The 18,119-nt window shown below is 38.7% G+C and overlaps 1 protein-coding gene and 1 pseudogene across 1 annotated transcript; both read left to right on the plus strand.

The window, feature by feature from the left end:
- The first annotated feature begins 283 nt into the window (after window positions 1–283).
- LOC144655181 (beta-galactosidase pseudogene) lies at window positions 284–3,730 on the plus strand (annotated as a pseudogene).
- Window positions 3,731–4,537: 807 nt separating this feature from the next.
- On the plus strand, window positions 4,538–18,090 carry LOC144653850 (calnexin-like). Its single transcript, XM_078513957.1, is given in 20 exon segments — window positions 4,538–4,858; window positions 4,934–5,052; window positions 6,412–6,470; window positions 7,269–7,333; window positions 7,775–7,851; window positions 8,066–8,147; window positions 9,353–9,421; window positions 9,801–9,836; window positions 9,838–10,158; window positions 10,703–10,814; window positions 11,289–11,401; window positions 11,553–11,627; window positions 11,838–11,941; window positions 12,209–12,254; window positions 12,431–12,553; window positions 13,504–13,572; window positions 14,440–14,493; window positions 15,175–15,204; window positions 15,397–15,464; window positions 16,367–18,090. Coding segments are annotated over 20 exon segments (1,809 nt in total). The 5' UTR covers window positions 4,538–4,708; the 3' UTR covers window positions 16,404–18,090.
- Window positions 18,091–18,119: the final 29 nt, after the last annotated feature.

Raw genomic sequence — 18,119 nt, forward strand, 5'->3', positions numbered from 1 at the left:
ATTTGAATTTCTTTCTGCGCTTTTTTGACGGCTCTGTTTTCAATTTTTCCTTCTAGCCCTTTAAAAGTTTCAAGCTGTCGATAAGACCTCGAAATTTTTTAACCTGACCTTATCCTTTATTCACCATGCGACTAAATAAGTTGCTTGTGTGCAGACCTGCTTTTGGCGTTACTGTGCTCAAGAATGTAACGCTTTGGCGTTACGTGACGGGCTACGTGACGATTTCACGCAAAATAGCCTCCAGGTCCTCCAGGGTTGACGCCTCTCTCTCGTGCACGTCTTCCAAAACTGAAAAGCACAATGTACAGTGACAATGGCTGCTTTTCAGAAGTTGTTTCTCCCTTTCTTGGCCTTTTTGTGTGCTTTGCATTACTCCGAGTCACGATCTTTCGTTATCGACTACGAAAACGATTGCTTCCTAAAAGATGGGCAACCATTTCGTTACATTTCAGGAAGCTTTCATTACTTTCGAGTGCCTCGTTTCTACTGGAAAGACAGACTTATGAAGATGAAAGCAGGAGGTTTAAACGCTGTCCAAACTTATGTCGCTTGGAATATTCACGAGCCGACTCATGGACAGTACAACTTTGATGGAGACGCAGATCTTGTCAGTTTCATAGAGCTCGCTAACAGCCTTGGTCTTCTAGTTATTGTTAGAGCAGGTCCTTATATTTGTGCCGAATGGGAGTTTGGCGGCTACCCACCCTGGCTTGTGAAGAACACCTCAATTATTTTAAGATCCATGGACAATCACGCGTTCACGACTTATGTAGAGTCCTGGATGGGAGTACTTCTACCCAAACTGCAACCTCTGTTGTATGCAAATGGCGGACCCATCATATCAGTTCAAGTTGAGAATGAGTATGGGTATTACTTCGCCTGTGATTACGATTACATGGTATTTCTTGAACAGTTATTCCGTGAGTATCTTGGCAATGACGTTATTCTTTTTACAGTGGATGGTGACTCGGAGAAGAAGTTAAAATGTGGTACTATCCCATCACTATATGCCACTGTAGACTTCGGAGCATCGACAGATCCAGAAGAAGCATTTGCAATTATGCGCAAATTTTCCCCCAAGGGACCCCTGGTCAATACCGAATTCTACCCAGGTCGGTTAGACCACTGGGGTGTGCCTCACCACACACAACCTGCAGAAGATGTCGCCAGTACTCTTGACAAGATCCTGTCCATGAACGCATCTGTCAACTTTTACATGTACGAGGGAGGAACTAACTTTGGCTTCATGAACGGCGGAGGTTTCAACAAATCTGCAAATGTTCTAATACCGAGTATTACCAGTTATGACTGTGACGCACCTTTGACAGAAGCTGGTGACACAACTTCAAAATTTAGCATTCTGAAAGAGACAATTGCCAAGCATGAGAAGCTACCGATTATTCCAGTCCCTGCTAACACAACAAAGTTTGCCTATGGTAAAGTTCAGATGTCCCCAATGACGACCTTCCTTGAAGTTGTAGCAAATCTTTCTGATCCTCTTGGTCCTGTGAATGCCTCTTTTCCTTTAACCATGGAGCAGATTGGACAGAACTATGGCTTCATTGTCTACAGAACACAGATTCCAGAATCTTTTTACCAGTCTAGTGCCACCTTAAGCATCAGCGGCTTATTGCGTGACAGAGCAATCATATATGTCGGCAAAGTCCGTCAAGCCACAATGTTTGGCTATCCAGGAGGCCAAACCATAGCTCTTAACATTGGACACTTTCTTCAACTAGATATTCTTGTGGAGAACATGGGACGACGTAACAATGGGATCGCTGATCCCAAAGGAATCCTTGGCAATGTCACCTTAAATGGCACAACACTAATGAACTGGCAGATATATCCTATTAACTTAGGCAACCTGTTTGCTGATGAATTCGCCTTTGCATCTGACTCTGATGAACATGAAAATGAATTATCTTATGTGGATAATGCATTTGCTCCATCCTTTTTCCATGGAGAATTTTTTGTAGCAGCAAATTCTTCATTTGACACGTTTCTTCAACTGCCAGGTTGGGGTAAAGGTCAAGCATTTGTCAACGGCTTCAACTTGGGTCGCTACTGGCCAGTAGTCGGTCCACAGAACACTTTGTTTGTCCCGGCAAATGTGCTTTCAGTCAGCCAGAATCCTGCCAGTGTGGTGTTATTTGAACTGGACAGTGCTCCATGTGAATTTCCTGAAAAGTGTTATGTCGAGTTTGTGTCAACCCCTTCCATAAATGGGCCTGTACATCCTATAGGTGGGAATGAAGTGGAAGCTTAAAAGCATTGTGAGCTTGTGGTAATGAAAACTGAACAAAGGACAAGATTAGCTGCCAATCCTGCTGTGTCTTTCTCTGTACTGATTAATCATAAGAAGAATGCTGCATTAAAGTACAAAGTACATGTAATAAAACTATTAAGTCATAACTAAGTTGTGCCTCCATATGATAATACGGTCAAACCTTTGTTTCAAAGGACCCTAGTCAGCATCCACCATTTTCAATGTCATCAAAATTATAAAAATTATATGATGAAGGGAAATCTTATTGCATCGCCGCAAGTTGCACTGCTGGAAGTCTATTTCATAGCCTGTGAATACAGCCGCCTCTCATTCCTCCCGCAATGAAGAGCGAAACGCTGTATTCACAGGCTATCTATTTAATTACCTAAAGCAGTTTCATGGTGATCTCTTTCGTAAAAACATGCTCTGTGAGAAATATAGCACTGAGAATCCTGTATGTAAACAAAAACAAAGGCGTGGCTGACTAGGGTCCTTTAGGGAACGAAACCCATTAAAACAGACATACACCTAAGTTATTGTGGATAGTGATTTTGGGCTCTGCATCTTGAAAGCCCATTAACCTGCTTAATACTGACACTCCATTCTTATGGACATTTTGTAGTCCATGCAGTGTCCATATAAACAGGGTTGCAGCACTGCGAGTGGGTTTTCTGCTCAAGAAACAAATACATTTAGAGGAAGGTAAAGAGAGTCCATCAGGGGCAGATCCAATATTTTTCTTAGGAAGGGGTGCACCACTAGAGAATGGCGTAACTGGTTTATTTTTTGCAGAATACCAGTTGTATAAGAAAGCAACAGGTCACCTCAGGGGTTGGGGGAGTGCACGCACCCCCTGCACCCTTCCCATACATCCGCACCTATAGATCTTTTAAGTAGTAGATAAAATATGAGCGGGAGAACTGTATGGGCGTTAACAACGGTGAGCCGATAGGCGAGCCATTGTAAACGGCCATACAGATCGGACGCAAATATTTTATTCTACTTGTGAAATGAAAACAATAAATTGAATGCAAAGTATTGCTATGCAAATCAGTAGAGATCTGTATTAAAAGTTAATGAATACTAATTAGCTGAGCAGGAGTTTGTATCAAAAGTTAATTCTTTTGTTTGATTTGTATTGGGGTTTACAGTTGTGTATATGTGATCTAAACACTGTGCTGGAATTGGTTTGCACCTTCATGAATATTTAATGAATTTTACAAGTGTTTATCTTGTTGTATTGTGTTTTATCATTGCATGCAGGGTTGTCATTAGAAGGCAGGACCTGGGTACCAGTATCAGGATACTTATAAGTCAGTACCTGGCTACTCTCAAATTGTGTAGTTTCATAAATTATCCCAGTGGCAGATCTAGGGGAGGGGCCCAGGGGGCCCGGGCCCCCACCTTTTTTTTTTTGGCCAGACTGAGGCATGAAGGGCCGAGAAAAATTATTTTCGTGCATGGTCCCCGCTCCGTTTCCAGGGTATGGATGATCACCCCCCCCCCCCCCACTTACCTGAAGGTCTGGATCCGCCACTGTATCTCCCACGGAAGGAATTTTTTTAAAACCCCCCCCCACCCATCTGGAAATTCCAATTAAGCTTCATACATTTTCTTTAAATTTTTTGGCCTTTGAGACCCCTCCCACTCCCAGGAATTTTTAATCCCTTCTGTGGGGGGAGTATATGGACATTTTCTAGAACCACAAGTGCATTGAACATAAAGAAATTTACTTCAAATGCTCTTTTCTGCCTGCCTACTCTCCCTATGGTGCCTTCCTACTTCAACCCCAATGTACGCAGAAAAAATGGCATGAATAAAAAAGCATTGTACTCAGTTGTTTTTGTTGCACATGAACTTCAAATTTACCAAGCAATTAAAAATAAAAAATAAATGTCTGAACTAAAAAAAAAGAGGAGGAGGATGGGTGTGGAATTTTTCAAACGTAATTCTAATTTTATTTAGTTTGAGTATCTGCTGGGCCTACATGCATGAAAGATCCTTCAATTCTTCAGATGTTACAAAAAGCATCCATGATTACTTGGTATTTTTTCTATAACCAGCTGATCAATGACGTCAATGGCTAAAGAGTAAATATGAAGCAAAATTAATTAAAGATGTTAAAAAAGTCTGAAATCTATCTGCATTAGATTTCGCAAAATTTCACAACTTTTCAGAAGTTTCGCTTCAATACACAGGTAGACTTAGTACGAGTCTTGTGATTGGCTTATTTTGAGAAGCGGGCTCCAGTCTTTCGCGGCTTAGGAGCCATGTGTCGCTTCATTTGACCATTCAGTTACCTCCACGCGTCTGATTTGAATTTCTTTCTGCGCTTTTTTTAGCGGCTTGGTTCCTCAATTTTTCCTTCTAGCCCTTTAAAAATTACAAGCTGTCGACGGGACCTCGGAATTTTTAACTTTACCTCATCCTTAATTCGCCATGCGGCTAAATAAGTTGCTTGTGTATCTGGGACTTGTAGCAGTTGTAGTACTTCTTTGTACTTTGGCATCACGAGCCGAAGACGATTTAGCGGACGTTGAAGACGAAGATGAAATAGAAGGCGAGAGCGAGAACGAGCCGGAAGAAAAGGCAAGTAATAATCTTATTAAGTGCTTCGACGATTTCACAGGCCTAGTTTAACTGTATGTTTATTGTATGTCGCAGGGCAAAGAGAAAAAGAAAGTCGAAGTTGAATCTTACACCCCGCCAGTCATTGCACTTGAGCACGAGGAGTCCGTATTCTTTGCAGAGCCCTTTGCAAAGCAAGGCGAGTTCGAGGGCAGGTAAATAATTTACTTCGATGTAATATGCTTTTATCCTTTTTTGTTGCTAGTATTTGGGACATATTGCAGTGGTTTGCAGTTGGAAAACTATCGCTGGTCTAAAGGATAAGTTTTGACAAGAACATCTGATTTCCTTTGTACAGTTCCATAGCGTGATGTACTATTTAATCCGTTTTGAAAAAACACTTCTTTGGTTTCTGGTTTTCCTATACCCTTTTTCGCTTTATTACGTGCTGAAGTTCAGTATTTGGTCATTTTGCGGAAAAAAAGTCCTGTTCAATTCATTTGGGTGTACCCAAGGTAGCTATTTGATGCACAATGCACCTTGCTAAGTTTGTGTACATGTAGTTTGTTCATGTCCCACCCAAAAGCGAACTGTTTTGACATCATTTCCAAGTTTATTTGGCACACTGGTTAATTTTGAATAACAAGGAAGATTCATTCTTGTTTTCAAAGATATAAACCTACACCTAGGGCAAAATTTGTAGCCTTCTTGCAACAGGTGCAATGCTTTTGACATTTAGTATGTTCCAAGCTAAGCATGCAGCACTTTTTGGTAGAATTAGGGAGTGTTCCTTAAAACAACTTCAAGACAACTATCAGCAGCACAGTCTTACTTTAAAAGTTATATTATGCCGTAAAAAATTAAAAGGCAGAATCATTGTTGATATGGGCTCACTGTTGGCAAAGTTTGCATTGTGTTTTGTCATTTTTCCCAACAAAGTCATATATGAACGTGTTTGTTCACAGATGTAGTTGTAAAATTATTGTAGTGGTTACAACTAACCAATCAGTTTGACAAGACTGGATAGACAGTTTCATAGCTAGGCAATGTGTCTTATATGTTATTGATTCTGGTAGAAAACAGCAACATAAATTTCCTTAGGAGAGTAAAATAAGTAAAAGGGTTGCAGTGTTTACATTCTTTTTGAAAAACAAAACAAACAAACAAACAAAAAAAACTAGTTAATGCGTTAGAGTTTGCCCAAAAACATCTCAACAAGTACTATCTATTTTCACAGAATATGCTAAACTATCTTATTGCAGTTATACTCCTTCAGTGCCAGAGTGTCTGCGCCCAGAATTATAGATGGGCTGGGCGGATCTGGAAAATTCAGAAACGGGAGGTTTCAAACATTATGGCAGTGCATTAACTTTGCCCCACACCCACAACAAACTTGAAAGATTGTTTGTTGCAATTATTTTGATAAATCCAAGAGAAAGGGGAGGGGGATTACCCCCTCAGCCCCCTGCGTAATCCACCCATGATGACATGTTTAATTTTGCAGTACCAAATTTACATGCAGCATTTCTTGCTACTTTATTGTTGACGTTTTAGTGCTTCTTTTATAACATCAGGTGGCAGAAATCTCAAGCCAAGAAAGACGGTGTTGATGTTGAAATTGCAAAATATGATGGTAAGTCTTCATGCAGCAAATTATCACACTACATTAGGTCCATTTAGAATTCCCAGTCATTGTAGGACTAGACAAAACATTGTTTCAAAGTAGTTAACATCTCCATGGTAACAAAGAGGAAATGTGAGCATTCTTTGTTCAGGACAACATTAGAGAGCTTACATGTAAGCACAGACAGTTAAGAGCCACAGGCACAAACCACAAGGTGCAAGTTAGAAAGCCTTTGTTTTTAGCAATTACAAAGTGAATTTATGAACAAAAACTCGCTAATTAAAATATGTGCCAAGGACGAGAACGTTCCACGTTCAGTTGCCCTCCGTGGCTAAAAACCTGTATTGTCTGCACCAGTTGGTCTCTCTTGGAGACCTGTGTGTTGATAAAGAATGTCAATCTTGAATGGTCCACTGCTTTTGTTTTATCATGATTTTCCTAGAACCCTAACTATAAATTATGCTGTTCCTTTGTTACTGTAATCCCCCATATATCATCTTCAGAACAATTGTAAGCTGCTGTATTGAATTAGAGTGTATGCCTTATTTTAATTGATCATGATTACTATGATGACAGATCAGTAACAATAAATTCTTTGGTACACACGTAACAAGAAATTGTCTCAAGTTATTGTTTTACAAGCAACAAAACAATGCTACTTGCTTCAAATGCTTGTCAGAATTATTTGCTGAGCAGTGATAGCAAATTTTGAAATAGAATTTCATTTGAGTGTAAATTAGTACTGATTCGTTGTAAAAAGTTTTGGACATTTTTTTTCTAATTTACCTTAATTTAATTCTATGACAGGTGAATGGTCATTTGAGGAGCCAGCAACCAAGTTATTCAGTGGAGATCTAGGGCTTGTTCTTAAGGTACAGCTTCAAGTTCAACAGTTTCAACAATTTTTTCCCTTGAGTGCCTGGTTAGCAAAAATAGTAATACAGTAACTCAAGATACATGTACTGTAGAACAACTTTTTGAAACCAGGGCAGTGTACCGGTAATTCCTGTTTTTGGTGGCAGGGATGGTTGGGCCTGCCGGACCCGGTGAAAGAGAATAAAATCGGCTGAAATATCACATGAAAAAGTGACTTAGGTAAACTTTTAGAGCTTCAAAAAACTTTGGTTTTTTTGCGGTTTTTTTTAAACCCCGGGGGGGGGGAAAAGGACTAGAAGTGTTGCCATCAACACCATTTTATGAGATTTCCCCAACAGCATGCAAGTTGTTAATTAGTGTTCATTAATTTTCACACTGTTGCCATCTCCTGCCTTAACAATCTTCAATACGCTAATCTGTTGTTGGTTGATCTTTAGTCCAAGGCAAGGCACCATGCGATTTCCTCCTTGCTGAAAAAACCATTTGAGTTCAAGGACAAGCCATTTATAGTCCAGTGAGTATAGTTTCTTCAAGTTTAATTTCATTTAATATGCCACTCTCACTTCCAAGGTTGTCAAAATAACCCAGATATAAGAAAAGAGAATTGCATTTAAATTTGTACATAATTTTTGTAAAAAAAAATAGTCATAAGTATGTGGCATGTTATCATTAAAAATTGAATTGTAAATTAATATTGTAATTACAAAATAAATATTTTTTTATACCAGGTATGAAGTAAAATTTCAGCAGCCAATGGAATGTGGTGGTGCTTATGTCAAGCTTCTTTCTCAGCAAGACTCTTTTGACTTGGTAAGGTGTTGATTTCTTGGTAATTGAACTGGTAATTAAACATTTTGCTGCTGATAGGCAGCCTTCATATTCTTGAAAGCATTCGAGAAGTTTCGTTAGTTGGTTAGTTAGTTAGTTCGTTCTATCGGATCGTGAATCAGCCTTTCAGCAATCCCCTTTAAAATACAGTACGAGCCAGCCAATCAGCAGTCCCCTTATGATCGATGAAATTTACATGTGCTCTGTTTTGAAGGAAAGTTTAATGGCGTTTGAACGGTGAATTCAGAACGATGTTTATACCCTCTTGTAAATAAGAAACACATTCTTGGAGTTCAAAATGGAAAGAACTAACCCTAGAGAACACTCGACCGCATAAAAATAGGACACCAACGGTCTTCTAAGACCTAAACAGCGATGAAGCAGAACAGCAGCTCGTACAAAGTCAAGTTCAAATGGATGGTAAATGTCTTCAAATAATGATTTGCTTTACACTCGTTTAGCTGATGTCTTGAAACTGGATTCAATAATTTGGAAATTTATGCTTTAATGCTTTCCGTGAGCATCTGGAAAAACATAAATTATGCATGCGTGTGTTCTCGCACGCAACAGTCATGCAAGGAAGTCGAAAGTCGCTTGCTTCTATAAAGCGCAAATGTAGTACCGTGCTTATTTAAATAAAATTTGGGCGACCTCGTACTTTTATTTTGTATTTGTAATTCGTAGTTTACATTATGGAAGCGGCGTTGTGTAAAACCTTGAAAAATTTGCATAGTGGGATTGATATTTGATACAAACTTTATAGTAATACAAGTTGTTTTCATTGAGGCGCGTGGGAATTTTGATTTCAAGATTGTGGTATTACTTACACAGTATACTTCATCTGCAACCTTTTGTTATCTTTCCATCAGAAAATATTTGTGAAGTTATTTTTCTGTACATCAAATATTTTTGAAGTGTTACTAACTATGGTTACGGCAGCACTTCACTTCTCATTGAGAACTACTAGTTTTATAAATAGATTAGGTTAGGAAAAGGTGCCTGTAAGGTTGGTGGGGCTACACTGTATGAGCTTTGAGCCAAACATGAGGACTCCTTGGTATTCCCCTGTGAGTTCAAACCAGGTACAGTCTCATAGAGGGGGAAAGGCACATTATTTTTCTAATACTTATACTACCTGCCAGAGGCACCTCCAATAAGTAAAAGCATTATGTCTTTTATTTCTGCAGAAATCTTTCCATGACAAGAGTCCTTACACCATTATGTTTGGGCCTGACAAATGTGGTGAAGACAAAAAGGTAATATTATTGTTACATGTTAAATAGTTACAGTTGTATATCTACATGTATTTTTAGGTATGTGCCAGGCCAAGGAGTTTGAGGAGCCTGAGATTGTTCAATAATAGTAGTGCACATCTTAGGTTTTTGTGTTCAGGGTGTGCTCAATTTGTTAGTTCCCATTCACTGTCAGAGTAAATTGTTTGCTTGAGAACACAAGAACCCTGGCCAGAGGTCCAACCAAAACCTCTCAATCTGGAATCCAGTGCACTGCATGTAGCTAGAAGGCCACTTCGTCTGTTATTTATCAATTGTTAACTTAATCTAAAAGAACAGTGAAAAGTCTAGTGTCACATTGTTCTTGTTTCTCACATTGTAAACAATCACTTTTTCCTTTCAGCTGCACTTCATTTTTAGACATAAGAACCCCAAAGACTGGTGAATTTGAGGAGAAGCATGCAAAGAAACCAACTGGAAACTTCCAGAGTGTATTTGATGGCAAAAAGACGCATTTGTTCACCTTGGTAGTTCGTCCTGACAACTCATATGAAGTATTTGTGGACCAAGCAAGTGTAAATTCAGGCAACCTGTTGGAAGATTTCACTCCCCCTGTCAACCCCCCTAAGGAGATTGATGACCCTAATGATAAAAAACCTGAAGACTGGGACGAGAGGGAGAAGATTCCTGACCCTGACGCAGAGAAGCCAGATGACTGGGACGAGGATGCTCCTGCTAAGATTCCTGACCCTGATGCAAAGGTTGGATAAGTGAAATTGCTTATTCTGTGTTCTAAAGAAATGTCCCTTTTTAAAAATTCTTAGCTGTTGTAATATATAATTTACAAAGGATGATTTTCTAATCCTGTCACGTGCAGAGTCTCAAAAATACAGTATGGCCTCTTTTACACCTTATGAGAACTGCACCTTTGGCTGAAGGAAAGTGGTTTTAAGTGCCCAGATTGAACATTTGCCCCCCCCCCCTCCCTATTTTATTTAGTACATACACATTCTTACATGTAGAGTGCATATCGTTCATACAGTTGGGTCTGTATGATATGAGCCTCACAAAGAACTTCTGGTAGGGATTACACTTCTTGTAGACGAAATTGGTAGGCATCAAAATTAATGGATATTATTTTTATGAGGTACACTGGTAAACAATGTATTTAAAAAGGAAGTGAATTAGGTTTCTTTCTTGTTAACCAGAATTGGATTTTCAAGGGAAATGCAAGTGTTGCTAAGTGTTCGAAGGTAACAATAATGTTAATAATTTGTTTTGTCATTTTGTCTTGTGTGTTTTCAGAAACCAGCAGACTGGTTGGATGATGAGCCAGAGTATGCTCCTGATCCTAACGGCGTTAAACCTGATGACTGGGACGAGGAGGAAGATGGAGAGTGGGAAGCACCACAGATTGGTGAGCTGACTTGATAAACTGTTACTGGGAAAACAATGTGTTGTACATTGTATAAGTCATGCACTTTGGACACTCTGACATATCTTGTTTCTTTGGAAGTAAAATGTTTACTAAAAACTGCTAGTCTGGGAGGCAAAGAATATTATTATTATTATTGTTGTTGTTGTTTTATGAGACATTTTAGTGCAGAGTGTTGCTGTTATTATACACCCTCAGTTAGCTGTCTATTAAAAGTTTTATTATCCAAAAGATTTTCCCAACTGAAGTCCAAACTTATTTTAAATATACAGTTGAATCCTGATAACTCGGACCCTCAGTAATTCGAACCTCCCACTAACTCGAACCTTTTCTTATTCCCCTCCTCCCTTTTACCAATTTTACCCTTGATAACTCAAACTCCCGATATCGATTTCCCTTGAAGGTTCAAGTTATATCGGGATTCAACTGTATGTTAATTTCTTTTTCTGTATTTAGCAAACCCTAAATGCGAGAAGGCTGGATGTGGAGAGTGGAAACCTCCTGTCATAGACAATCCTGCTTACAAGGGAAAATGGTCAGCACCTCTGATTGATAACCCCAACTACAAGGTAAAATTTGACGCTTCATGCACTATGATCACGTGGCAGTTAAAATTTTGTGCCTACGTTTTACAAGGTGTACAAGGATTCTTAACTCATCTGGTTTTGTCTTGGTTTTGTCAGAATTTTATTTGAAAAGACATGAATATTTATTTTGCAGGGTATTTGGAAGCCAAGAAAAATTGACAATCCAGAGTACTTTGAGGATAAGGAACCCTTCAAGATGACGCCCATTGTGAGTAATCTGTGAATTTCCTTGAATGGTACTGTAGAGTAAAAAACTTTAAACCTATTTTGAAGGTTTTTCTGTGCTGATTCCTTAAGTTGACTACATGCAAGCACTTTTAGTCAGAGATAAAAGCAAGTAACTATATTTTAAAAAACATGATTATGGAATCTTTGATATTGAATTAATTTATCATTAATTTGATTTGTTGTCCTTCAGGCTGCTGTTGGTTTGGAGCTCTGGTCTATGACCCCAGACATACTGTTTGATAATTTTATCATCACCAGTGACAAATCTGTTGCTGATAAATGGGCCTCAGACAGGTAAAAACAGCTGGGCTCAGGTTGTTCATGGGCGTTCAACACTATATCCACTGGATAAAATTGATTATACTATCAAGTTGATAGCATCACAGTTGCTTTGTTAACACTTATCAACTAGAAAAAGATAAATCCAGTGGACAGTCAGCGTTATCACCCTTTAAATAACTAGGACAGTTGTTCTTAGATTGTGCAGGTTCTCAAAAGCTTCATGTCTGATAAATTCCTCATTTTGTGGACTAAAATTAATTGTTTTATTTTTGGTTTCAGCTGGGTGAAGAAAAATGTTAGAGAAACATATGGAGGAGATGAAGAGGTTAGAGACGTGTTCCTTATCTGTGACTCTTTATTGGCTTTTTTAAGTTCAAAAACACTGATTATTGTACAATGTGGGTATTTATTTTTTATTTCTCTGTGAAAGTGTCCATAAATTGACAATAGAACTGAAACAAACTGAAGTTACATTTTGTGATAACTCATTGATTTTCATAGGGTGGAGTAGTCAGTAACTTGCTGGAGGCAACTAACGAGCGGCCATGGCTGTGGGTGCTGTTTGTCATCGTTGTGATTTTGCCGTTTGTACTTATTGCTGCTTGCTGTTTCCCTGGAAGCAAGGTAAATACATGAATATAATTTTAATTTATGGAACTTTCAGTCATCTTCTTGAGTGCCTGGGGTTTAGATTTGGGCATCCCTCGCCTTTCTCTACATTGTGACGCTGCCAGAACTTCATACCATGAGGTGTACCTACCTTCTCAGATCCATTGTAATCGCTCCTCACAAGACATTTTGTCTTCCCTGTTGATGCCCCTGGGAGTTTCTGGAGGCATTAATCTTTTCAATATTTATTTTTCTCCTGATGATGTTAATCAAGCACACAGGTCAGAAGAATTGCTTTTTAAATAAGTTCTCGCAACTGATACTGATAGCAATACATCATTATCACTTTTGTTTACTCTCGGATTTGTAGAGTTAGCTTATACAGCTAATATCTCTGAGCATTCCACAGTACACAGCACAATGGGCAAAGACCAGACAACCCTCCAAGTTTACTTTTTTCCTAAGTAGCCATTGGCACCAACACCAAGTTTTGGTCGCCAGTGAAAATTTAGTCACCAACTAAGCTGATGCCTCATCACCCCAATTAGTCGCCAGGCTGGCGACCGGATAGCGCCAGCCCAAAGTAGTCGCCATGGCGACAAATGGCCTTGGAGGGTTGCCAGACCACAACACCGGGAAATCCATGCCCTTCTCTTTACCATAAGTGTGTGGGTTCTTTTACGTCCCCTGCTGACCGTGACACTGAAGATGCAGGAGACGGGGCCTACGGTTTATCGTCCTTATCCGAGAAGACTAGAATACCAAGCCATTTGCAGATGTCATTGCAAATTGCATAAATTATTCTCCTCAGTTATTTGAAGACCCTGAGTATTGGTCCGGTCTGGGACTCGAACCCGAGACCTCCTGCATGGTAGTCCGGCGCTCTACCAACTGAGCAATGTAAGGAGATTAGTAATAAGACTTTTTATGTTAAATTTTGAATGTCATCTATCTGTTGGTTACAGTCTAGTGATGCTGCCAAAAAGAAGAAGACAGATGAACCAACTGAAGATGTTAATCCTGATGAAGATAAGGTAGGGTGCTGTAAAGTAAGTCTTGGGGCGTCTGGCTGTACAGTTGAATTGACAGGCTCTTCATGTTTCAATATTATTCATTAGCAAATAAAGGTAGTTTTTTATTTGGTTATCATTTTCATTGGCATGCTTTGATCTCCATGTGAATATAACTTTAGCAAAAATTAACTTGAGTCTGGCAAACGTTAGATGCAACAAAGTGATAGTGACTGTCACATTAAGAATCTGTACATAGCAAATAGTTTGCTATGTACAGATTGCATAATTATTATGCAAGAAGTTAACAGTTGTTGTACATAAAGACATTGCCTTTTGGGAAATTTGTCGAATTTGTAGGCGTGGCAAGGGTTGCCATAGCCACACAATGCCTAAACATGTAAATTTTTGCAACTTTTAAAACTTTTTTTCTTCAAGATTATCTTGTTATGATATGTCTGTTTGTTATTTAAAGATGAATTCCAGTCCGTACTGCGCAATCTCGGCTACAATGTTTATGTGAGCCCACACGAAGGGAATGTTTACGAGCAAAACTAAAAATTCCCCGACAAACTTACCTTTTTCTTCCTTATTAACGCCAGATATCCTTGCAGAACAAATAATAACGAGTAGAAGAACCTTGACGCTATTTCAAACCGATGTTTCAGCTCATCGGAAATTCTTGAACGAAACGAACTGTAATGGCGGACTAAAAAACGTCATGTATGCTGTCACCGAAGTGTAACGTTTCAACGAATTCAAAACAAAAACGTAAACAAACCCTGAGTCTGCGCAGTACGGACTGGAAATCAGCTTTAATCTGGTCAATTTCTAACTCTAAATTGATGTAAAGCAGACAAAGATTGTTGTATTATAACTTTTTCTACACAGACTGAAACACAAACGGGAGAGGGAGAGGAATCAGCTGAAGCAAGTGATGAAAAGGTGAGTCATTAATTTGTGGTTGTAAAAAAGAAGTATTATTAAAAAAAAATAGCAGCTAACTTCTGTGGGTAACTACAGTCAACTCTCGCCTTGCGGACACCCCGCTATTACGGACGCTCGATATTACGGACAAAATCCAGATCCCCGGCGAAAGTTATAGAGGTTTGACTGGAAATGACTCCCGCTATTACGGACTCTCGCTATTACGGAATTACGGACACTTTCCTGGTACCAAAAGAACAATTTTATTGTTTTGACTCTCGATAAAGCGGATACCATGAACTTCTCACATAACATTATTGCAGAAAATTGCAGTGTGTTAAATACTATTTGTCGAAACACACTTCAGAAGTCTTCTGCAATAATTATTTTTGCATCAATTGTTTCAGTAGCTGTACACCAGACTTTGCTTTTTCACTTCAGCTTGCGCCCTTTTCTTTCAGACGACTCCTTTTGAGAGATCAAACCCTCGACCATTGTCATTCTCTATACCTAACGACTACTGAGTCTTTTCACGACTGTTGATAAGCTCGTCATAGCCCATACTATTTAACCTATGTTAACGCCATTTTTTTCCTCACACCCCGCTATTACGGACTCTCCCTATTACGGACACTAAACGAAGTCCCGAGCGTGTCCGCTATAACGAGAGTTGACTGTATCTTTGCACATGTCTTTTAGGCTGAGGAGAAAAATGAAGATGAAGAAAAGGTAAGGAATTTAATTATTGAACAAGTGAACTCACAGTTATAATCAAAACTTCCAGATGGTTTACTGGTTGACCATTTATCTTGAGCATAAGAAAGATCCAGATATTCTGTGTTTTAATATTTTTTTTTGAGTGAGACTCTTAGCAATTCATTTTGATTTGTTGGTTGACATTGATTTGTTGGCATGTAATAGGAGGCAGAGGGAAATGAGGACGAAGAAACAGCTGGCAAGGATGAGGTTGATGAAGAGGACAGTGGAAGGTTAGGGATTAAAAAGTCATTGCACTGCATTTTCTGTACCATGTTATTTTTATCCCTATCATTACTACCGGTAAATTACATTATTGACCATTGCTCTCTTAACATTTCCCCCTCCCCCCGCCCCCAAACACAGAAGAAAAACTTGGCACAGCATTTTGCTATTCCGAAAAAAGCAAGTTACAATGCCTGGGAAATGATCCCTTGGCAACCACATAAGGAAGAGTTAAATTCATGCCGTCGGAGTTCATGAAAGAATGCATTAATCTTAAGACAACAGTTGCTTATATTTAAATGGAGGCTCCTTACTCTTGAATTTTAAATACTCCATTGAAATTCAAAAGAAATGAAATAACATGTCTAATAATGATCTTCATTTCGTTGTCACCCTTGGAAGGTCAGTGCTTCTGTCTGTGGACTGTTTTCTATGAGAAGATTTGCCATGAGCTGAGCAAACTGTTTTTCAAATTGCCCAAAACCAGCTCTGTCTTTATAAATTTCCTTTGCTTTACCCTGCACCCCTGCATCAACAGAAGCTACATGAAAGTGTAAAGGACTCTCACTCACAACTCTTGGGGATCGCTTGGGGATCGCTCTTTTCATGTGGCCGCCCCTAAATTATGGAACGATCTTCCAAGTGAAATAAGAAACATGCCATCTCTGCAAAGTTTTAAGAAAGCCATCAAGACCTTTTTATTTTTAAAAGCTTTTTAATTGTACATTTCTTTTTATAGTCATATACATTTTAATCTTTTTTAGCTTGTGAATTTAAATTTTAAATTTTTAGTTTTTTTTAACTATATTGTAATGCGCAATATTGAAAATTTTTAAATTGATAATTGCGCAATATAAGTAAATTATTTATTATTATTTATTTATTACTGATGAATCTCTTGCATTCATAGGAGGACAACAAGACGGAGGACAAGAAAGGACAACTAATTTTTGTCACAGTTCCTACTGCATGCATGGCTCCAGATCTTCCAAGAGTTATTTTGAACATTCCTCAGTTCTCTGCCAGGCTTTAAATATTTTGCATTTATTAGCTATTGTTTGATTGGCTTCCCGTTTTCTTTTTGTCATGTAGTCATGCATTCATTGAGGCTTGTCCACAAGCTTGTCTAAAATCGAGTTTAACAAGCTTACTGTAACATTAAACAGTCTTACAGTTGGCGAACTTGTGACCCTTGGGGCCTGATCAGATCATTACATCTCGGTAACACTGAAGGTGTTGCTAAAGATGGAAAAGGTTTTAAGCTTAGCAGTGAGAAGTTGTGTTTTTTAACTTAAATAATTGGTATAGGTCATGGTGTTTAAGGTCCACCTTTCATTTAAAAAAAATATAGAAAAAGGAAAGAAAGCAAAAAAAAGTTTCAGTGTTCCTCAAAAGCTGGGAGTCCATAGTACCAGTAACAGAGTGATTGAGAGCTTAATAAGAAATAAGAAGTTGTATGTCAGAGGCATAGGCAAGCTAGCTCAGTCCCCAATGTTTTCATTTTGTTTTGGCACTGCGGGGGCCTTACCCCTTTGGAACCTTAAGAATGTTGGGGAAATGACATGTCATGACTCTAAGAAGTTTCCTTACAGCAAAGATCACAAGAAACTTATAAAATTATTGTGAATTGATATGGTCAGTTAACCGTTGAAAGATGGTGCGCACTCATTACAAAGTTGTTCATCAGTCATGAGCTCAATCAGAATACAAGTGAATTACAGTAATGGGCACTCTTGAAAGTGGCTGAATGTCAAGTTTAGAATTTTGGACGATATTACTCTCACATGCAATAGGCCCTTTGCGCAACCCAGTCACATGGTTGTGCTGGGACACATCCCAGCATGGCTGATTTTGTGCCATGTGACCGGATTGTGCAAAGGGTTTATTTTGGGCTCAAAAGTTAAATGTATTCCATCAATATTCAGAGGCATTTCCTCCAATCATGGATAAGCTAATTCCACCTTGATCAGAAACAGCCAGGCTTTGGGGAGGGTGAAGTAATGGTTTAATATGGGGCCCAACCTTTCTTTTCTTACTCCTTTGCCCCTTTTATACTGTAGTAGAACTTATTGTTTAAAGGACGTATCTTAGGTTTCTTTTTGAAATTGCTTGTTTTTGGTCTTTGTCAAGCTTTGTTGTATATTTTGCATGTAGGTTGTCCTATTTACCGTGTTTATTCGATTATGCGCCTATTTTATTTTTGGACCTTGAGAGTGAGCGCTTATTCGAGGCTGGGCGCTTGTTAAATTTTTGCCATTTCTTGCAAGTAGGAAGTTTATTTCACAACAAAACAATGAATAATAATGAAACGAGAAGATGTACCAAAGCAGAATTTTAACTGTTTATTGAAAGTTTCTTTAAAAAACTAACAAAACTCGGTCTTCGGGAAAGTCTCTTAGTAGTTCTTAGTCAATTTCAATAATAATCGAAGTAGTCCTCTTGTACACTTCAGTATTTTTTGAAGGGGGATGGGGGTGGGCGCTTAATCGAATAAATACAGTAGTTATTACTTTGCATCATTCAATCCCTTTTTTTTTAGTGAACAAGTTTTACATTTAATTTATCAGTGTCAGGGCTTTCAGAATTTGTAGCAACAAAATGTTGCCATTTTAATAAAACTTTTGAATGTCTTGGTGGGCTTCTTTTGTTTTGCTAGTTTTGCC

This window comes from Oculina patagonica, chromosome 5, assembly GCF_052425735.1.
Source record: "Oculina patagonica isolate OP01 chromosome 5, crgOcupat, whole genome shotgun sequence".
Lineage (NCBI taxonomy): Eukaryota > Metazoa > Cnidaria > Anthozoa > Scleractinia > Oculinidae > Oculina > Oculina patagonica.